At 37.0% G+C, this 23577-nt stretch overlaps 1 protein-coding gene across 2 annotated transcripts in view; it reads left to right on the top strand.

Moving 5' to 3' along the window:
• The first annotated feature begins 1021 nt into the window (after nucleotides 1–1021).
• ACVR1C (activin A receptor type 1C) overlaps nucleotides 1022–23577 on the top strand; it is an 80597-nt gene continuing 58041 nt past the window's right edge. Inside the window, exon 1 of one of the 2 annotated variants that reach the window (XM_045868827.3) lies at nucleotides 1022–1313. In XM_045868827.3, coding sequence (XP_045724783.1) covers nucleotides 1241–1313 — 73 coding nt within the window. In that variant the 5' untranslated portion in view covers nucleotides 1022–1240. The remainder of the gene's footprint in view (nucleotides 1314–23577) is intronic. The other variant, XM_045868826.3, reaches the window with a different exon arrangement.

Below are 23577 nucleotides of genomic sequence, written 5' to 3'. Positions count from 1 at the left end.
AGCATTTTCTTGTCTTTTTTTTTAAAGCATCTGTTTTGTGGGTGTCTGAAAGGGCTCAGTCTTGTCCCACATTTCCATTTTTTTGTTGTTGTTTGCTTGGATCCAGAATAAAATTAGAACAAAGTCTTTCTACTCTTAGGAATGTTTTGATTCATCCAAGGTGGTGATGGTGAGGGTGAGACCCTCAGGACTGTCACCAAATCCAACAAACATCCTACCCCACTACTGTGATCTTTTGATGGTGAAATCAATTATATACATTATTTCACCATAGGACTTTCATAGACCTTAGAAAGGACACTCTATTTAGAGCTGAGGTGGGTGAGGAAGCCAGTAATACCTCTTACTCTCAAGCAATTAATTTATATGATAATCGATTTTCAAGGAGCCCCCTAAGAGTGGCAATAATACCAATAGTGGCTTTTGGGCTTTGTGTGTTGTTCAGGGGGCTCGCTGGAAGGCATCAGGTAAGAAAGTTGACAACTATCGGTAGACAAGACAGTCGGGGAATTGGTTATTTCCAGGGCTGAACAGAGAGGGCGCCCTTCCACAGACGCGTGCACAGCGAGGACATGGTGGTGGGACGAGCTCCGCAGGACTACCTGGGGTTGTAACAAGGCTCACTCTAGTTAGAAAATCTTTAGGCCACTGGACTACAAACGAATGTCAAGAGATATGGACGAGTGGATCTTCTGTAGGAGACTGTAGAGCGACCACCAGGAAGCAATTGCGGCAGGGTTTAAGTCTTCCTAAAGCCTCCGTGGGGCTTTCCCTCGCGTCTCGACCCTTTTCCCAGCTTTCGGGTCTTGGGGGTTCCGCGCTACCCAACCCCCTCTCTTGCCCCCAGCTCTGGGCAGTCTCACTGCCTGGTCTTTGGGCCGCCTTTGCCCGCCTGGCCGGCAGCGCCAGCCCCCGGCGGCTGCGAGAGGGCGCAGGGGGCGGAGGCGCGGAGGCGCGGCGGGGGCGGGCTCTGTCCGCCCCCCCACCCCCAGCCCCCCCTTTCAGCCGGCTGCTGGGGCCGGTGGCAGGAGCGCCGCGCACCGCCAGCCGCGGGGGGCGAAGGATGGGGAAAGCACAGGACGGGGGCGCCCGCATGGATTAGAGCCGGCCGCGCTCTTCAAAAGGGTGACGGGGCTGTGCTTCCCTCCCGCGCCCCGGGAACTTCAAAGCGGCCCGCGCTGTCCCGACCGCCTAGCTCCGCTCTGGGACCTCGCAGCCTCGGCGCGGCCGCCTGGTGGCCATGACCCGAGCGCTGTGCGCGGCGCTCCGCCAGGCTCTCCTGCTGCTTGCCACCGCCGCCGCGCTCTCGACAGGTACGACGGGCGCTCCTTTTCCAGCGCAGACGAGGGTGGGAGTCGGGGGCGGTCTGCGGGTGGGCACGCGGGTGGGGTAGAAGGTGCTGCGAGCACACTGACTTTCCACTGGGCGGAGTGGGAAGCGCCAGTTGGATTGATCGGGCGCGGGATAGGGCGCAGCGTGGGCACCTGAGGTCTGGCAGCCATAGGATTAGACAGGTGTGTTGGGGACGAAGCCACCAGGAGGAGAGAAAAAGCGACAGGGACGTGGGGGGGGGGTAATGGGTAATAGGGGTGAGGTGGGTGTCAAATTGGGGGGCAGTTTGCAGCGGAGGGAGTAGGAGAGTGTGTTTGTGGTTGTGCGCAGGGCTGGGGCGTTGAGTGGCACCACGAGTTCACTCTGCAGGGGCTTCGGGCGCGCTCTGTACTGGGCTCGGGAGAGCTGAGTAAAGATTGTGGCATGGTGGTGGTGGAAAGGTGGGCCGTGGTGGTGGCGATTCGGTCTGAGTTTTAGAAGGCGAGGGATATCTCAGAAGCCGCTGATGCCAAGCTGTGTAGGCGGGAGAGGGAGCTTAAATCTGCGTGGTTTGCAACGCACATTGCTTTCGAGGTACGATCTTTACTAAGAGTTGCAGGGAAAAAAAATTCTGGCAAGCGCCCCAGCGTTTTTAACAGGTCTGTGCCTTGATAGGCTAAATAGAGCCCTCGGCCCAAGCTGGAAACCAAACATTTCTTATAATGTTTACTAGAAACTGGGGCAAATGCATCTTCGGTAAAATCATAGTGTGCTATGATGAAAAACCCTTTAGCTCTGAAACTGTTTTCGTTATAACATTATTTTGCGATATGGAGAACAGCAGCAGATTCCTTGCTAACTCATTCTTTAACCGTTTCAATCAGACATTTAAGACATTTGCACACAAAAACCTGGTGTTTTTCCCTAGAGCCATACTTTGTCCGAAGCTGATTTTTATGCATTTTTGTTTTCCCAGATGACAATCTGTTTGACATTAATAGCTATACTTCAGGGTGGGTAGTTTTCCTTTTAGTGACATGTGCAGGGGAATGTTTTGAATAGTAAGATTGCTGTCATGTGCAGATTTCGTGTTTCGGATGGCCTGAGAGAATCACTAAATACAATATTCAAATGCAAATTGATTATTGGAAGTAATTAATGCAATATGAGGATTAAAGCATTTCAGTTATCTTAGGAAAAGCACAGCCTTTTAGGAAAGCCATTACTCAGAGACTGTCCAGAGGATGATGGGATAAAGTGACATATTTGCATTCAGAGTTAGTAAACTCATCAGTGGGAAGAAAACTGACAATGGGAAGGTCTTTATAAGAAATGAGCGGAAACTCCACTAACTCAGAATACTCAAAGTAGTCTTGATGAATTTAATAGAATTAAAAAAAAAAAAAGAATTAAACAGCCTTCTAGGTATCACAGTTTTGACTAGGCACCCGTGAAGTTACCTCCACAGGCTGTCCGTACAACCCTTTTTATTTTAGGGAGCTAATAACTTTGCTGCAGACATTTAAAAAAATACTCAATTATTTTTTATCTAGCTTGAAAGTTATATTTTGTTATATGTCAGAATCTTCAGAAAATTTCAGAGACCCTGGGCATAGCAGTATAGGAAAACATGCCAGGCTATGTTCTTTGAAAAGCATGGAAACTTTTGACGTTGAAATGTACAAAAAAGAAAAAAAAATAGATCATCCATTCAGATTTGATTTTTCCCTCAAAATATGAAGGCTATGAAAAATGACTGATATGGAGATAATGTGTCAATATAGTAGAGAAGTACTTACCAAATTGAACTTCTACAATAAACTTTTCTATGTCAAATGCAATCACTTTCAAATCTCTTTTAAGAACTTTATCCCTCTTTGTGTCCCACAGAAACAATGTCTATTGCTGTCTACTTTTTTGAATCTTAACTTTTATAACCATCTTTGATTATTTGGTAGAGGGAGTCAAGGTAGTTTATTTCTTTATTTCATCTTTTAAATTATTTTTCTTACGTGGTTACCTATATCATTTTTTATCTAGTCACTTTTATAAATTACATTGTTCATCATAATGGTCAGTTTTGGAAATGTAGGAGAAGTCTCTGCTGACACTATGACATAGCTGGGTGACAGAAAACACCACCTTCCAATTTGACTCTGCTGAGCACCAGGCCTAGGACTTTAAATATCTGAAGACATTGATAAACCAATAATCCATTTTTGCTTTGACTGTTATTCCCCAGCATCTCTGTCACCTACGGCATGTCATGCATTAGCAGTAGAGTAGAAAACCAGTGCTCCTTGATGAGAATCTCAGAGGGTAACCGCTGATGGAAAAAAAATGAGAAAATACTTACTGGTCTGGGTTGGCTAAAAAATTAGGCTGGAAAGCTAAAAAAAAAAAAAAAAAGAGTCCGGGGGATGTCTGGGCGGCTCAGTTGGTTAAGTGTCTACCTTTAACTCAGCTCATGATCCCAGGGTCCTGGGATTGAGCCCCCCTCCCCGAACCCAGGGTTGGGCTCTCTGCTGAGCGAGGAGCCTTCTTCTTCCTCTCCCTTTACAGCTCTACTTGCTTGTGCTCTCTCTCAAAGAAATAAATAAAATCTTAAAAAAAAAAAAAAAAAAAGAGCCCAGAAAGCTAGAAGCTGTTGCTCTAAAAGTGAAAAGGTAACCATTTCATTTAATAACCAGGGTGGGGGTTTCAGATAGGGAGATGTTTTCACTGCGCATTTTAAGGTGTGCTGGAAGTGAAAGTGAAAGCTTTGGGCTGGTTGAGTGTACAATTGCTGAAGATGTTGCCACATTTGCCCTTCTTTAAGCAGGGTCATTTATTGGTTGGTTGAAACACATGTGACAAGAGGTAAAAATGGCCAAGAAAGAGACTTCTCTGGACCAGGAGAAGCTCTGTGCAGAAGTTCTTGGGAGCATATTTCTTCATCAACTGTAGTGCCCCAACCTGTTATCTAGCCTCAAGTTTACAGAAGTATCAAATAGAGTTCCTCTGATTTGCTATGATCCTATATACATAAATGTAAGGTGTGAGAGAGGAATAGGGGATGATACCAAATTTGATTCGAGCAGTGAAGAAATAGTACCCTTATGTGGGGTCAGGCTGATGACCGACCACAGGAGGAGCAGGTCCTGCCCTGGGCAGGGGTGGGGCTGGTGGCCCAGAGCAGGAGCTCAGTTTCCGTGTGGAGAGCTTAAAATGCCTAATACACACTAAAGTGGAGATACCAAGTAAGCAATTTGTTGTTTGGGGCCTAGGGTTCAGGGCACAAGTCTAGACCAACGCTAAAAAATCGAGAGTCAAATTAATTGGTGTTTGATTCCGATTTAACTGGGTGTTCTGTACTTTTACTTGGCAACCCCACAGGAAGGAGCTATTGTGATGAGCTAAACTACTCCTGTTGCCCGTATGCCCAGCTCTTAGATTAGAAAGAGAAGCATAGACCTCTTTTCTAGTCCTTGTCTCTTACCACTTGTATTCTAGCCCTGCCACCGTCCCCGTATGCATCTCTGAGGAGTCACTTCCAGCACTTCAGCCACGCGTTGTGTGGCTCCACCATTTCCCGGTGGATGCAGAGGGACAGCCTTTCCTAATCTTACATGGGTTCTTGACATGAAAGGGTTGTGAAAAAGGTTAGAACTCTCTAGACTCCCTGGAAATGATTGGTAGGTGAAAGCGGTTGGTTTTGCCCAAATTTACTATCTTCTTCTGAATGTGACTGTTATTTTCAAATGTGTTTTTAGAGTATTTGTCTTTGAAATAAGCATTCCTAAGTTTCTCTTTTAGGGGAAATGCTTCCAGGCAGTAGCCAAGATGCAGTTCGTTGTATTTTTCTTGGCAGTACTTGTATGTCTTCTTGTAAAAAGAGAAGGTTAAGGGGAGTAGAGAATGGAGAGAGTCAGAGCCAGGGAGGCGGTATGCGTCACAGGTCCTATTCATCTGAGGCAGATTGAGATTTTAGAGCAGGTTCCTAAGAGAGTGATTGCAAGTCCTTTGGGAAACGAGCAAGGATGCATTAATTTCAACTATGCACTGTTTAGTTCCTGCTCTTAGCTGAGTCTTGACCAGCTACCAAATAATTAGTACTGGCTTCATTTTGAGATTTGTAGTGGACAGTGACCTATAAATGAACAACTCTATGCATGGGTCATTAACAAGCTCAAACGGATATGTTCACATGTATATAAAGAGTTTATTTGAACTAATAAAATAAGAGAGTTAATTTCTAAATATAAATGGAAAACAGAACCAAACAGGGAAAAAAAGGAACAATTCTAAGCACAAAGAGTGTACTGTGTATTATTCCTTACCACATATCTGTGAAGCCACCTCTGGATTTTTCATGGCTTTGGCCTTCTCTATTTTAAATTTTTCACAGCCGATTATCAGATCTCAAGTTTTATCCTTACATTGTTTAAGAAACTGGGATAATAAAGGGATATATTTAGAAGGGATACAGAATTTCCACTTTTCCTAGGAGAAGTAGGAATCCCTAAATACTGGCCTGTCCCAGCTGTGCCTCTCTCCAGCCCAAGAGAAGTCATTCAGGGACATCCAGACAAGAGAAGCAAACTAAAGCAAAGTAACTGTTCTTTTGGTTACGTGCATGGTACTTTGTCCCCAAATTGCATGGCAAAACTCTAACCTACTCCTCTTTTCAAAATGTGTAACAACTAAACAGCCTAAGGATAAAGGGGAGGAGGCTGTGATACCTCAGAATCCTGGATCCTGACACTGATTGAAAGGCTGTGTGATGCCTGCCAAGGGAAGCCAGGATGGCGGAGCGGGGGGCCTCTTTCTCCATTACCTCACATTAGTCCAGCCTTCATGGTAGCTCTGACAAATTTCAAACAATAATGTCAGGGGCTACCACTCAGTGAGGAAAAGGTGGAGAGTCTGTGGACAGAGGTGGTTGTTTTTTTCCTACGAGGAAGCAGGTCCTGCTCTTCCCACAATTGTTACCTCTATAGAAGACGGGACTGTGGTCATGAACCCGGTGCCTTTCACATTCTTTGAAAGCTGCATCCCTAAAGCACGTGGGCCTCTTGGTTCCCTGGAATGGGGACAGTAAAACCACTACTCCTCACACTTAGGAATCCAGTAAAAAGTAAAAGGGAGGGAGGAGGTGAGGAGGAGTATGAAACAGGCATGAAGACTTTATTTCCATTGGAGAAGCCAACACCCCTATTTCTGAGGGGATGCTCCCTTGCCTTATCATGTGGCTCTTGCATTCACTTGCTCTGATTGGCCAACAAGAATCATAAGGTTCTGCCCTGTCCTCATTCTTTACTTTTTGTCTTCCAGAATAATTTCCCTTTTCTGTTGTTCTCTTCTGTGTTTTGGAGTAGGTATGTGAATATACTGTTTCTTTGGAACTGTTTTAAATTAATCCCCTCAAGAATTCATGGGTGAATCATTCAGTATGATTCAAGAGCTTGGCTTATTATTTTTTAAAACAATTTAAATTTGCCAGTGACTTAAGGATCCCAAATTAGATCAATCTACTTTTTCATTAAACTTTTCACATCAAGAAAATGATTAGGATGCTTTAGTTTTGAAAGTGAGACACATATATTTTCTTCTAATTTGTTTTATCATCCTTATCTCATGATAAGGTACAATGATTGAGAAAGATGCCGTATCTCTGTATGTTGATTGAGTTCCTTTTAAATTTTTCGTTTAGGGCGCCTGGGTGGCTCAGTTGGTTAAGCGACTGCCTTCGGCTCAGGTCATGATCCTGGAGTCCCGGGATCGAGTCCCGCATCAGGCTCCCTGCTCGGCAGGGAGTCTGCTTCTCCCTCTGACCCTAACCCCTCTCATGTGCTCGCTCTCTCTCTCTCCCTCTCTCAAATAAATGAATAAATAAAATCTTAAAAAATAAATAAATAAATTTTTCGTTTAACGCCATGATTGACTGAAATAAGTACTCCATGGTCAAAAACAGGATTAGAAATAAATCTAACCCATTATGGTCCAGACAATGAGCATTTTAATGCTAAATGTTTAGTTTCATAAATGCATGCTTATCCAAGAGATGTTAACTCAGAGGGTGGTAATCCAGATTAACACAGCTTTAAGGAACCAGATTGTTTTAAAACAGAGCCAAAATATATTAAAGAGTATTAACGCATCACATTTCATAATTTTATCTGATGACATTTTTCTGGCCTGCTCCCTTAAAAGTGTGTCTATTTCTTCTCTCCATCACCATTATTGCTCTTCAAGAGTAAAGATCTGCTCCGTGAATGTTTGCCTGCTCTAATAATCAAAGTGAGACTTTGTTCTCACTCAAATTCCACCTATAATCTGTAGTATATATTTCCAGGAAATAGATAATACATTGTAAATTTGAAACACTAAATAAAGAATAAATATATGATTAGCAGAACATTTCTTACAGGATAATAAATGTGTAATTAAATGAACCTCTCTTTCTTTTTTTATTTTTTTCCTATAGCTGTTCTCTAGCTGTAAATTAACTATATTAAAAGGTATTACTTTTTGCACGGAGAAGAAAGTTGACTTCATTAAGACAAATGGACTTCCCTAAAAGAATGAGATTTATTGTGCCAAATCAAGATGAAGATGCTCTTTTAGAACTGTTTTTACTGAACTCTGCTTTTTATATTGCCATTATCATAAAGTTTTTCCTAATATTTCTTTGTTATGTTTTTAATATTTGTAGGATTTATAGTGCTGTCTCCTCTTATATCCCTGACATTGGGAATTTGAATTTTCTTTCTTTTTACCTTGATTGGTGTAGTTGGAAGTTTATCAGTTTTATTGAATTCTTTCCAGTAAATAGCTTTTGGTTTTATTGATTTTCAGGGTTTTTTTTCTTTAGTTGTTTCCTACTCTTTATATTTCCTTCTTGTACTTACTTTGAGTTTGATTTATTCTTTTTTATTCTAACTTCTTAAGTTGATACTTTAGATCAACAGTGGGCAAACTTTTTCTTAAAGGATCAGATAATACATATTTTAGGCTGGTGGGCCAAAGAGTCTCTTTTGCAATTATCTGATTCAGCCATTTTCATATAAAATCAACCATAGACAATACATAAACAAATAGGTGTTGCTTTATTTACAAATGGGCCAACCAATGGGTCATAGTTTGATGACCTTTTCTTAAATCATTCATTTAAGACCTTTCTTCTTTTCTTTTTTTTTTTTTTTTTTAAGATTTTATTTATTTATTTGACAGAGAGAGACACAGCGAGAGAGGGAACACAAGCAGGGGGAGTGGAAGAGGGAGAAGCAGGCTTCCCGCGGAGCAGGGAACCCGATGTGGGGCTCGATCCCAGGACCCTGGGATCATGACCTGAGCTGAAGGCAGATGCTTAATGACTGAACCACCCAGGCGCCCCAACCTTTCTTCTTTTCTAATATAGGCATTTAAAGCTTCAAGTTTTCTTCTTGGCAACTGCTTCAGCTTATCCATAAATTGTGCTATGTTGTATTTTAACTTTCAGTGAATTCAGAATATTTTCTAGATTTCTTTATGATTTTCTGGGACTTGTGGGCTATTTAGATGTCTCTTGTTTAATTTCCAAATATTTTTGGAATTTTCAGGTTGTTTTTTTGTTATTGACTTCCAATTTAAATCCACTGGGAGTGAAAGAATATAATCTGTATGATTTTAATTTTTCTGAATTTATCTATTTGTTTTAGAGCCTAACCTGTGTCTGACCTGGTAAATGTAATACATGTTCTTGAAAATAATGTATGTTCTGCTGTTGTTGGGTGGAGTGTTCTATAGATGTTATTTAGGTCAAGTTGTTTCACAGTGTTATTCAAGGCTTCTTTATCTTTACTGATTTTCTGTCTTATTTTATCAATTACCAAGAGAGGATTGTTGATATCTCCCACATACATGTGAATTTGTCTACTCCTCTTTTTAGTTTTTCTGATTTTTGCTGCATGTATTTGAAAATTTTGTTAATGGGTACATTAAGATTGTTATGTCCTTTTTTTAAAAAAAAGATTTTATTTATTTATTTGACAGAGAGAGAGTTAGCGAGAGCAGGAACACAAGCAGGAATAGTGGGAGAGGGAGAAGCAGGCTTCCCGCGGAGCAGGGAGCCCGATGCGGGGCTCTGTCCCAGGACTCTGGGATCATGACCTGAGCTGAAGGCAGCCGCTTAATGGCTGAGCCACCCAGGCACCCCTTGTTATGTCCTCTTAATGCATGTTTATCATTAGGAAATCTTCCACTTTACCCCTGGTGTTATTTATTCTTATGACATGTCTCTCTTTATCACTGGTAATCTTTGTTTTAAAGTTTGCTCAGTTAACATTAATATGGCCATCCCAGCTTTCTTATGCTTAATATTTGTATATCTCTTTTAATATAGGTACTCCTACTTTGTTTTGCTCAGTGCCTACATATCATAGACGTCCCATCCTCTTATTCTAAACTTGTAATGTATATATGTATACATATGTATATATACTTATGTGTGTGTGTATACACACACACACACATAAAAATATGTATTTAAATTGGCCTTCTTGTATAGAGCATATGGTTAGGTCCTGCTTTTTTATTCAGGCTTACATACTTGTCTTTTAACTGGAGAATTTAGACCATATACATTTAATGTATTTATCAATATGGGTGTGTTTAAATCTGTCATCTTGTTGTTTTTATGTCTTTCCCTTTATTTCTTTCTATTTTTTGCCTTTGTCTGGTTTAAGTGACAAAATGTTACTATTCTGTATTATTTCCACTATTGGTTTATAAGCTACATCTCTTTGTCTTACTTTTAGTAATTGTTATAAGTTTTATAATATCCAACTTTAAATTATCATAGTTTAATCTGAGAACTGTATTACCATATTCTTCCTCTTCTTGTCATTTGTGTTATTAATCTCACATTTTTTTTTAAAGATTTTATTTGTTTGACAGAGAGAGACACAGCGAGAGAGGGAATACAAGCAGGGGGAGTGGGAGAGGGAGAAGCAGGCCCCCCGCGGAGCAGGGAGCCCAATGCAGGGCTCGATCCCAGGACCATGGGACCATGCCCTGAGCCGAAGGCAGATGCCCAATGACTGAGCCACACAGGCGCCCCTAATCTCACATGTTTTACTTCTAAATATTTTATAGCCTTGAAAAAAATTGTTCTTATTTTGGCTTAAATACTTAATTACCTTTAAATGAATTAAAAAATGAATGTAAGATTTTGCATTTACCCACCTATTTATCATTTCTGTTCATTGCTCTTCATTACTCTGTGTAGATGTGAATTTACATGTGTTGTCCTTTTCCTTTAGCTTGAAGAACATTTCTTAGTTCAGTTCTTGTGACAATGAATTCTCATGCATTTTTATTTTCTGGAAAAGATTTATTTCATTTCAGATTCATTTCATTTTTGTTTTGCCTAAACATTTTATTAAACTTTTCATCAATTGACTACTTCACACCAGTCGGAATGGCTAAAATTAACTCAGGAAACAATAGATGTTGGCAAAGATGTGGAGTAAGGGGAACCCTCTTACACTGTTGGTGAGAATGAAAACTGGTGCAGCCACTCTGGAAAGCAGTATGGAGTTTCCTCAAAAGGGTGAAAATAGAACTACCCTATGACCCAGCAATTGCACTAGTAGGTATTTATCCAAAGGATACGAACATAATGAATTGAAAGGGCACCTGCACCCCAATGTTTATAGCAGCAATGTCCACAATAGCCAAACAATGGAAAGAGCCCAGATGTCCATCAACAGATGAATGGATAAAGAAGGTGTGGTATATATTAACAATGGAATATTACTCAGCCATCAAAAACTATGAAATATTGCCATTTGAAATGATGTGGGTGGAACTAGAAGGTATTATGCTAAGCAAACTACATCAGTCAGAGAAAGACAAATACCATATGATTTCACTCATATGTGGAATTTAAGAAACAAAACAGATGAACATAGGGAAAGGGAAGGAAAAATAAAATAAGATGAAAACAGAGAGGGAGGCAAACCATAGGAGACTCTTAACTATAGGAAACAAACAGGGTTGGTGGAGGGGAGGGGGTTGGTGGGATGGGGTAATTGGGTGATGAGCTAAGGAGGGTACTTGATGTAGTGAGCACTAGGTGTTATATGCAACTGAAGAATCACTAAATTATATCCCTGAAACTAATAATAATAATAAAAAAATAAACTTTTTATCAACTGGAATTGAAAGAAATTTAGTTAACATCCATCCATATATCCACCAATTAGATCATACCATTATGCTTGTTTTATCACATATATATCCATTTATCTATTCCTCTATTCATCAAATACATATTATTTTTATGTATTTCTAAATAAGTTACAAATATCAGTACACTACCCTCTAAATACTTCAGTATGCATATCACACAAGTACAATATTTGCTAACATTTTTCTCTTTCCATGAAACAATTACATATAACAACATTCACAAACCTTATGTGTGCATTCATGGTGTTTTGAGAAATTCATTCCCTTAATCTTTTCAAGATGTTAATAATAAGCATCACCACAGTAAGTTTCCTCCTGTTTCTACCCAGTCATTCCTTAGTGCATATTTTATCCAGCATAGATTAGTTTTAACTTTGAGTGTATTGCTTTGTAAACGCCAACTAGGTAAAGTTTGTGATAGTATTGTTCACATCATCTATATTTTTACTGAGAGGGTTGTTAAAAATCTCCAACTGTACTTGTGGATTTACCTTTCTCTCCCTTTAGTTCGGTCAGTTTTTATTTCATATATTTTGAAACTCTCTTATTAGGTACACACACATTTACAGTTGTCATGTCTTCTTGATGCAATGACCAATTATTATGAAATATCCCACTTCATCTCAGTAATACTTTTGTCTTCATGTCTACTCTGTGCAATTATGTAAGTATGCCAACTTTTTTATAATTCATATTTGCATGTTTGTTTTTCCCATACTTTTACTTACACCCCATCTGTGTCTTTATCTTGGATGTGAAATTTTTGTACATAGCATATAGTTGGTTCTTGATTTTTATCCTTTAACTATATTATAATATCTGCCTTTAATTCCAGTGGTAAGGTCATTAACATTTAGTGTAATTATTGGTATGGATTCATGCCTACCATGTTGCTATTTGTCTCTCTTTTTATTGTTTCTGTTTCTCCTTTTTTTGCCTTTTTTTGGGCTAGTCACTTTTTTTGAGTATTCCATTTCATTTCCTTTATTGATTTCTTAACACTCTCTTTTAATTATTTTTTAGTAGTTGTTCTAAGCGTACATGTATTTTTTCTTAAATTAATGTTCATTTTGAGTCAATATAGTACTATTTCATACATCACTCTTTACACTTAACACTTCATTTTGCCAACTTCACTTCCCTTTTTATCCCATGACACCTCCTTTACACCTCCAGTGTAAAGACCTTATAATTGTATGATTACATTTAACAGCTGTGTAATTATATTGACATCAACCAAACATGATGAGACACACAAATAATCAAGGAAATGACTTGCAAGAGACAGGGCACTCAGGATTTATTTATGATGCAGATGTTGGAACTATCATATAAGAATTTAAAATAATCATGATTAAAAACTGTAGTAGAAAAGGTGGAAAATACACACGAAATATGTGGCATTTTAGCAGAAAGAGAATGTAAGAAAATGTCAAATGGAAATGCTAGATATGAAAGCATGAGATGAAGAATACTCTTGATATGCTTATCAGTAGACTCAGCACAGCCAAAGAAAGAATCATGAACTTGAAGATAGACCAATAGAAATGGCCTTATAATCGTGTAATTACAGTATTAGAAAGTCATTCCTTAGTGCATATTTTATCCAGCATTGCTCTAAAATGGGGGGTGTCAGGAAATAAAAAGGAAAGAGTGAAAAGGCCCAAAACAGAGCATCCAAAAGGTGTGAGACAATATGAAGTGGTATAACGTATGTGTAAATGGAATCCTAGATGGAAAAGGGACAGAATGGGATAGAAGAACTATTTGAAGAGATATATTGGTTAATAATTTTCCAAATACAATGAAAGGCATCAAATTACCAATCATAGAGGCTCAGAGAAGCCCAAGCAGGATAAATATCTCTTTCCCCAAACCCCACACTGTTAGACACATCATGTATGAATTGATAAAATTCAGATAAAAGAGTAAATCTTGAAGACAGCCCAAATAGAATAGACCTATTACAGAGGAATAAAGTTAAGAATTACAGCAGACTTCTCAACAGAAACTGTGCAAACAAAAAAACAATAAAGTGACAACTTTAAAGTGCACAAGGATAAAGCAATCCAGTGTTCCATACCACATGAAGTTATCTTTTACTTTTTAAAAAATATTGTATTTATTTATTTATTAGAGAGAGAGTGCACAAGTGGGGGGAGGGGCAAAAGGAGAGGCAGAAGCAGACTCCCTGCTGCGCAGGGAGCCTGATGTGGGACTCCATCCCAGGACCCTGACATCATGACCTGAGCTGAAGGCAGACACTTAACTGATTGAGCCACCCAAGCACCCCTGAAGTTATCTTTTAAAATAAAGGTGAAATGAAGACATTTTCAATAAATAAAAACTGAGAATTCATTACTTCTTGACCTATACAGCAAAAAATGTTAAAAGAATGTTTTCAGACAGAAAGTGTACAGTATCATAGACTTGAATGCACACAGAGAAATACATATCTCTGGAAATGGCTAAAATGAAGATAAATATAAAATATATTTTCCTTAACTTTAATCACTCTGAAATATCATCGACTTTCTAAAGCAAAAATAGTAATAGTGCTTTTTGATTGTATAGCATAGGTATAGATAAAATGTATGACAGCCTTAGCACAAAGAATGGGAAGGAGGAATTGAGAATATACAATTGTTTAGTTTTTTATATTATATGTGAAGGATCATAGTATGATTTGAAGTTACACTATGATTAAAGATGCATATTGTACAACCAAGTACAACCCTTAAAATATTAAATTATAAATGCACAAATAAGAATATAATAAAGTACATGAAATGAAATAAAAATTTTTAATCCAAAAACATGATAAAATGGCAAAGGTGCACCAAACACAGGTGGAACAAATAGAAAGGAACCAATAAAATGGTAGATTTTAATTCAACCATGTCAATAATTACATTAAATGTGAGTCCTTTAAATACACCAGTTAAAAAACTGAGAGTATAGCTCTAGCTATACACTGGCTATAAGAAACTCGCTTTCAATATAAGAGATGCACTTTAACTATAAAGACACGAATAGAATAAAAGTAAAGGTATGAGAAAAAGTTATACCATGGAAACACTGATCATAAGAAAGCTGGAGTGACTAGATTAATAACAAAGTAGACTTCAGAAAGTAGAATGTTGCAGGGGATATTCCATTATGATAAAGGACTCACTTCACCAAGAAGATGTGATAATCTTAAATGCATATGTACTTAATCTTAGAGCTTCAAATGCATGAAACAGCAATTGATAGAACTTGAAAGGGAAACAGACAAGTATATAATTATATTTTGACTTCAACACTACTCTCTCATAACTGATAGAATAAGTGGGCCAAAAATTAGTAAGGATATGTAAGATTTGAGAAACACTTTAAACCCACTTGACTTAATTGACATTTACGTAACATTCCAGCTAACTACAACAGAATATACATTATTTTAAAGAACATATAGAATGTTAATCAAGATAAACCATAATGTGGGTCATATAACAAACCTAATACATTTAAAAAAGTTTAAAGTACACGGAGTATTTTCTCTGAACATAGTGGAAATAAACTAGAAATCAACAGGAGCTTATCTGGAAAATTACCAAATATTTCAGAATTAAGCAACAAATGTCTAAATACTCATGGATTAAAGTAGAAGTAAAAATATATATATTATTTTTAATTAAAAGAAAATGAAACTACAACATAACAAAAATTGTGGAATACATCTAAAGCAGTTAGAATGAAATTTAAAGGAATAGCAAATGAAGTCAAAGCAAATAGAAGGAATAAAATAATAAAGATAAGAAGAGAAATCAATGAAGTTGAAAACAGGAACACATTAAAGAATATCAAGAATAGCAAAATATTTTTTTAAGATCAGTAAAACTGACTCACTTCTGGCTAGATTTACTAAGGAAAAGAGGAACAACCCAAATTACCAATGTCAAAAGTGAAAGAGGGGATGTCATTACACATCCTACATATATAAAAATTAAAAACTAGGAAACATTTCAAAACATCTTTATGCTCACAGTTAGGAAACTTAAGAAATGAACAAATTCCTTGAGAAGTACAAACTACCAAAGGCCCCTCAAGAAGTAATAGATAAACTGGATAATTTCTGTTAAAGAAGACTCTAATCTCGGATGGCTTTACTGGTGAATTCTGTCAAAAAAATTTAGGAAGAGGGGCACCTGGCTGTTACAACTAGTAGAGCATATGACTCTTAATCTCAGGGTCATAAGTTCAAGTCCCACGTTGGGCATAGAGCTTACTTAAAAATATTAGGAAGAAATAACGTTTAGTCTACACAAACTCAGAATACAGAACTGGAGGGGATACTTATCATCTCATTTTATAAGATCAGCATTACACTGAGACCAAAACTAGGAAAAGACATCTTAGTGAAAGAAAACTACATACTAATATCTCTCGTAGAGATGCAAAAATCCCCAATAAAATATTATCAAATCAAATATTATAAACAGGATATTACAGGATAATACATCATGATCAAGTGGAGTTTATTTTGGGGAGTGCAAGGCTGGTTCAACATTCAAAAATCTAATATTCCAATTTACCACTCAGAAGACTAAAGAATAAAAAAACATATGATAGTATCAATAGATGCATGAAAACCAGGTGTCAGTACTCAACATCTATAAAAATTCACCCAAACTAAGAATGGAAGTGAACTTCCTTAACATGACAAAGAGCTTCTTCAGAAAACTTACAGCTAACATCACACTTACCTATGAAAGACTGGATGTTTCTCACTACAGGTGAGAACAAGGCAAAGATGTCTATTCTTACCAATTGTTATCAGTGCTGCACTGAAAGTCCTAGCCAATGCATGAAGATAAGAGAAATGTATAAAAGGCATATGGATTGGATAGGAATAAGCAAAGTTTTCTCCATTCACAGATTATTTGGCTTTATATAGAGAAAATGCCAAAGAATCTCCAAAAAAGGAATTAGAATGGATAAATTCTAGTTCAAATTCAAGGTTGCAAGATACACATTAATACACATATTCAATTGTATTTTTATATATACTAGCAATGAAAAATTAGAAATTGGAAAAAAAGGGAGCCCTTTACAATAGCACCTAAAAACCCATGAAATACTTAGGTGAAAATCTAACAGGATATATGGAAAGTCTCTTAAAAGCTCTAAAACACATTTGAAAGAGTTTAGATAAGACCTGAATAAATGGAACAATATACTACATTCCCAGAATCAAAGTCACAATGTTGTTAATATGGCAGTTATCTCCCAATTTGGTTTATAGACTCAGTGTAATCCCAATCAGTGTTCCAATTAAAATTCCTGCAGGGATTTTTGCAGAATTCACCAAGTTGTTTTAAAATTTATGTGGAAAGGTAAAGGAACTAGAATAACCAAATCAATTTTGAAAAAAGAAGATCAAAGTTGTCATATTTACAGTAACTTACTTGAAGACTCATAAATCTACAGTAATTAAGACTGTATTATTGGCAAAAGGAGAGGCACATTGATTAATGGGATAGGATAGAGAGACCACAAATAGACCCATACATATATAGCCAATTGATTTTTTTTTTTTACTAAGGTAAATGCTATGGTGAAATGATAGTCTTTTCAACAAACGATGATGGAATAATTAGACATTCATACTCAAAAAAAGAAAGAAAGAAAAGTACCTCAAAACATGCCTTGCATGTGTGCAAGTATTAAAATAGATCATGGACCTGAAAATAAAATCTAAAACTATAAAAACTTTTTTAAAATTTTATTTTATTATGTTATGTTAGTCACCATACATTACATCATTAGTGTTTGATGTAGTGTTTCATGATTCATTGTTTGTGTAGAACAACCAGTGCTCCATGCAATATGTGCCCTCCTTCATACCCATCACCTGGCTAACCCATCCCTCCATTCCCCTCCCCTCTAAAACCATGAGAGTCCATAGTCTCTCATGGTTCATCTCCCCCTCCTATTTCCCCCCCTTCATTTTTCCCTTCCTGCTATCTTCTTCTTCTTCTTTTTTTTTTTTTTTAACATATAATGTATTATTTGTTTCAGAGGTACAGGTTGTGATTCATCAGTCTTACAATCCACAGCGCTCACCATAGCACATACCATCCCCAATGTCCATCACTCAGCCCATCCCTTCCACCCCCCACCACTCCAGCAACCCTCAATTTGTTTCCTGAGATTAAGAGTCTCTTATGGTTTGTCTTCCTCTCTGGCTTCATCTTGTTTCATTTTTTCCTCCCTTCCCCTATGATCCTCTGTCTTGTTTCTCAAATTCCTCATATCAGTGAGATCATATTATACTTGTCTTTCTCTGATTGACTTATTTCGCTTAGCATAATACCCTCTAGTTCCATCCATGTCATTGCAAATGGCAAGATTTCATTTTTTTGATGGCTGCATAATATTTCATTGTATCTATATACCACATCTTTTTTATCCATTCATCTATTGATGGACATCTTGGCTCTTTCCATAGTAAAAGTATAAAAACTTCTAAAAGAAAATGTAGAAGAAAATCTTTTGGTCTTGGGTTAGGCAATATTTCTTAAATGTGATCATCAAAAGCACAATCCATAGAAGAAAATATTGATAAATTGGATTTCATCAAAATTCAAAACATATTTTTTTGAAAGATGCTGTTAAGTGAATGAAAAGACAAGCCACACAGCCTGGGAGATAGTATTTGCATGACACATATTTAATAAGACACTTGAATCAGAATATATAAAGAATTCTCAAAACTCAATAAGAAAACAACCCAGTAAGAGTGGGCAAAACAGTTGAACAGATATAAAGAACATATATAAGTGGAAACACCAAAGCTGCCCAGTATCATTAGTCATTGAGGAAATCCTTATTAAACCACAGCGACATGCCACCGCATATCTATTTGAATGGCTAAAACAAACAAACAGCAACCAAAAAAAGCTCAAGAAAACAAAGATGACAATACCAAGTGTTGGTAGGAATCCTAAATAACCAGAACTCTCATCCATTACTGGTGAATATAAAGTGGGATAGCCACTTCAGAAAAAAACACTTCGGCAATTTTATATAAAGTTCAACATACATTCTATATAAAATATAGTAATTTCACTTCTAGATATTTAGCAAAGAGAAATGAAAGTTATTTCCCACAAAGATCTGTATATTAAAGTTTATTACAAGCTTATTCCTAATCATCAAAAACTGGGGGATAAAACCCACATGGCTTTTAACTTGTGAATGGATAAACAAACTGTTTTACGTCCATTCAGTGAATACCGATGTATGCAACAACATGAATGAAGGCCTTAAGAAGTAAATGAAAGAAGCCAGAATCAAAAGGCTGCATTCATTTGACATTCTGGAGAAGGCAAACATCAGGAACACAAAATATCACTGCTTGCCAGGGGCTGGAGAGGCAGAAGTTGTCTAAAAGAGAGTCTGAGAAAATCTGGGAGGAGGGGTGATTGAACTGCAGTTGTCAAACCCATAAAACTGAACACTAAAAAGGATGAATGTTATTATATGTAAATTCAATCTTAATAAACCAGATCCTCCCCTCCCAGATTGGAGAGCACGTATGAGAACTAAGAAATCTTGTATAAATCAAGAAGTTAGCCGATAATGTTTCCAATTGGTTAATTAAGAACAGCCGTGTATTTTTAGAGTTAATGTCCTATGATAATGTCCTAGAGAACAACAACAAAAATAGTTAAAAGTGCCTTTGTGAAGTGAGACTGGGGAGAAGTGGGGAGAAGTGGGATAGATGCTTTCTATTTTAATTCTTACTATATTATATATATATTTTTTACCATATGCACTGATAGGGTTGGTTATATAAACATAAAATATTTTGAAATTACAAATAATTTGCTTTTGCTATATAAATAAGGGATTTCTGTTAAAATGTGTGTGTGTGTGTGTGTATCATTCTCAGTCTGTAAAATGGCATAAAGTAGAAAGAAATGAAATCAAATTAGGATAAATTAGACTGCGTTTAATTCATTAGCCTAGAGTAGTAGTCATTTCTTCTCTGGGCAAAGGAAATTGCAACTAAGGGACATCATCCATACATAGATAAAGCCTATTGTAAATGCAGCATTACTCACCTGCTCTTTTAGGTAAAAGCTTTTGGTTCGACTTGAAAGGTCATTTATCACCTACAAGGGAGCACTTATGGGCTGCTTGGGCTCTTTTTGTTGGTTTCCTATAGCATTAAACTTGCTTATGGAAAATTTTGCTTGCACCAGCAGTCTATACACGGGCTCATTAATGCATTAACAAAGCTCATTTTGCTGAGTTAGATTAGAGGTACTCCTCATTCAGTAGAGTGTCATGCACACAGTGGGCAGTCAGCATTTTCTTGATTGTCTTCTATACAGTTAGGGAAAGTCACTATGGGTGTTTTGACCCTCTTCCAAGACAGATTTAAAGATGAGGGGTAAAATTATGGAAAGATCATCAGGCTAGCGAGTCTGTTGGTTTACATTTCAGGATCAGGTAAGTTTCCAGTGTTGAGTGGGAGTCATCCTGTAATACTCATGTACGTGAATTTTCAGGGACAACCCTGCTTTCAAATATGCTAGGCTATTTTCAGACCACAAATTCTAATATTTGGTCTGGAAAATAGAGTTGCTGTAAACTGTGGAGTAACAATGGCAGTGGGCATGTTGGTGTTCACCAGACTCCAGCATCAGTGTTATTTTAAAGACCTATGTAGAATTGCTGACTGAAGATATCCCTATGATTTCCAAAACAAATCCCTGTGAATGAAATACTTCTATAGAGTAAGGCATGATTTTAACAAAATATGATGATCTTAGTGTCATAGTATTAATGTGTTCATTATAGGAAATTAGAGAAAAGAGTTGAAAAATTGTAAAAATCATCTTTAGTTTTTAGCTTAGAGGGAACCACTATTAATATTTAGATGTATTTCCTTCTAGTCCTTATTTCTGTGCATATACATGTAAATTGAAATCATATCCTATCTGATTCTACTTTTCATTTAGTATTTACAGTGAGCAATTTCCATTCTGTTTAAATATTATTAAAAACAGGATATTATGCCTCATATGTTGTGTCAACATTTACTTACACATTTTGATTTAGGGAGATTTTGATTATTTCCAATTTTTACTTTTGTGAATAGTAACTGCAATGGAAATTTAAAATAAAATTTTGTTTTCCTGATTATTTTATAAAGAGGAAGTGGAAATACAGCCATGAAGAATATAAACATTTTTAGGATTCCTGAGACAAACATTTCAGATTGTACTCCCAGAAGTTTGTACCAATTGATGCTCTACCAACTATGAATAAAGGTGAAATTTCACTGATAACCCCTTGCTAATTCTGGGTGTTGTAATTTACAAAATCATTTCTTATTTGGCAAATGGAAATAATGTATTGTCATTTACTTTGTTCATTTTTCCATTGACGTATCTGTCCTTCCCAAATTTATTTGTCAGACCCAAGAAATAATTGGTTGAGAAGGGAAAAAAATTAATGTAGTAACCAATATGAGAATTAACATTCTAGATACTTCTAGTCTTTGATCATGCTCAGATGCCAAAGACTTTTTTTTAACAAAAAATTTCTATTTTGTTTTGGAGCTGCCAATTTTATCACCTTGAAGTGGCAGTGTTAACTACCAAAGAGAAAGTTAAAGCCAGAAATGGTTGTCAAAACACTTAGAGTTATTTTTAAGGAGTGTGGTTTTGGCCTTGAATGTTGAGCTCTGAATATAGCTTGCAATTTGTAATAGCAGGAGCTTAATTTTTAGTTTTTGTTTTTAAACATCTGCTGTGCATGAAATGTTTTATCTAAAATATCTCTGAATCACATAAAAACCCTCTAAGATAGGGAATTATTATCCATGTTTCACCAGGGCATAGTCATATTTAGAGAGGTGTCATAACTTCACAGGCCATGAGGCTGGACTAGCAGTGACTCCGGATTTCAACTACAGGGTGGAGAGTCTTCCGATACTCAGGAGCCCTGCACTACACCTTGCTGAAGTCTGATAATAGTAAACTCAAATGAACAGAACTACAAAGATAAGGTTTTTGTTTGTTTCTTTGCTGTAGTTTTGTGTTGTTGTATTGTTTTATACTTGCTTAACATAAGAGAAGCAGCAAAATTGAGAAAAGACAATCTGCCTTAGCCTTCCCTTTTGTTCTAATATGAATTCTTTGAGACTTCTCTGAGGTCTTCTAATTTCTTTTTATATTGCTTCACTTTTATGTCTTGAACTATATTTGTATAGCTGCAATAAAAACAGTTATTTTGTTTAATAATGCTTTGATAAACAAAGGAAAATGTAATTCCCGAGAAAGCCATATGACCCACCTTCTATAAGCAGCTATGATAATCCCGAGAAGTCTGAGATTTATGTATATATTTTTAAATTACGTATTTAAAAATTTCATTTCCCATTCCTCAGCTCTTACTCCCAGTTACCTTCTATGAATAGAGGGGCAGGCAATGCTGCCCGTCTTATGGTTCCATAATATGAGTTGTTCATACTATCTAAGCCAATCCTTTGAGTTTTGGGGTCAATGTCAGAGAGGATCAGCCTTTAAGAAAAGATTTTCTTTCTAAATCACTTGCCCTCCTCTTCCCCTTTCAACTCTTCACTTACCAATCTATTTTTAGTTAGATCATCTTACTTTGGATAGTTTCCTTTTATTTCTAGATTGAGAATTATCTATTCCTTACCATATCTGATCATATAAATGAGTAACTGTGGATCATGATAAAAATTTCTGACAAGTGAACCCCTGAGAACTCAAGGACTTTAACTTTTCAATTTTCTTTGCTACTTTCATTCTAAACTTTAGATAGTTTTTCTCTTTTTCTATCTGCATATTCTTTTAGCCCTGTAGTTTGACTATTAACAATTGATTACTTGTTTCTTTACTGATTACTTAATTGCCTCCCTTAAACAAGCCAGAGCTTCCTTAGCTTTAAAAACTTATGTTTTTATCATTAACTTTTTGTGTTTTATTTCATTTCTTCCAAATAGATTGACCATGTCATGTGTTCTTTTCCTTACATCACCAACTTCTTTGTGATCCTCTCCCATTTGTTTCCTATCTTTTCTACCTCATGGAGATTGGAAACACAAAATTAGATTTCTATGAATTAATGGACCTCCAAAGTATGAACTCAAGATTATTCACTTCAGTCCTTATCAGAATGATACAGTATTTTCCTGAACAATTTTCTTTGTGAACTCTGATTCCAGGACAACAACTTCTTTGTTCTCTGGGTATCAAACACTCGTATTGCTCTTTCTGATACTACATGGTAGCCATGGATGCATTCATCTCTTTGGGTCATACAACTTTAGAACAATTAGAGATCATCAAATTGAATTCTCTCTCGGACAGATCTGTTGAGGACACGGAAGCCTCAAAGGCCACATTAATAGAACCAGGATTAGAACCTCAGGTCTTCTAACTTGGACCCTAAATGCACCAGACTGGATTAGAATAACTGCATTGTTCTCCTCTTTACCCAGGTTCATTTCTTCATGCAACACAACAGCAATTTCTGCATATCACTACAAGATGTTGCTGAAAATTGTACCTTATGGGAGTTGGTTATAATTGGTCATAATTTCCCATGAGAACAATACTAAAAATGGTATGCTCCTGATCAAGAGTTTATGATCAAGTATATCATAGCTATGACAAGCAATATATTGAATTATAGGTCTGTCATGATCCAAAAACAGTATTTCATCCTCCAAGTCTTGTAAAATAGACCCTAATGTGCATATTGATCAAATATAGTGCTAAGCTCTGTGCCCCAGTACTGATGGAAGCATTGCCTACAGTGAGCTCATTGAGTTGAGACCAAAGCCCAGTAGCCTGTTCACTAGACAAGGAAGTCCCTTGTTAGCCAGGACTACTGATCTGGGACTATTAGCTTTCCTTGTAGCTTGGGGAGGGTGGCTATTATTATTCAGATTTTTCATTTTTCCAGAATATCCATACTGAGTAAAAATAGCACTATGGAATATTGCCTTTTCCATTTTAGAGAACA

Source organism: Mirounga angustirostris, unplaced genomic scaffold (genome assembly GCF_029215605.1).
Source record: "Mirounga angustirostris isolate CCGP_5_RB_7025 unplaced genomic scaffold, mMirAng1.0.hap1 SCAF_3, whole genome shotgun sequence".
NCBI lineage: Eukaryota > Metazoa > Chordata > Mammalia > Carnivora > Phocidae > Mirounga > Mirounga angustirostris.
The sequence above is the reverse complement of the archived record's forward strand: the minus strand, read 5'-3'. Positions and strand labels throughout refer to the sequence as shown.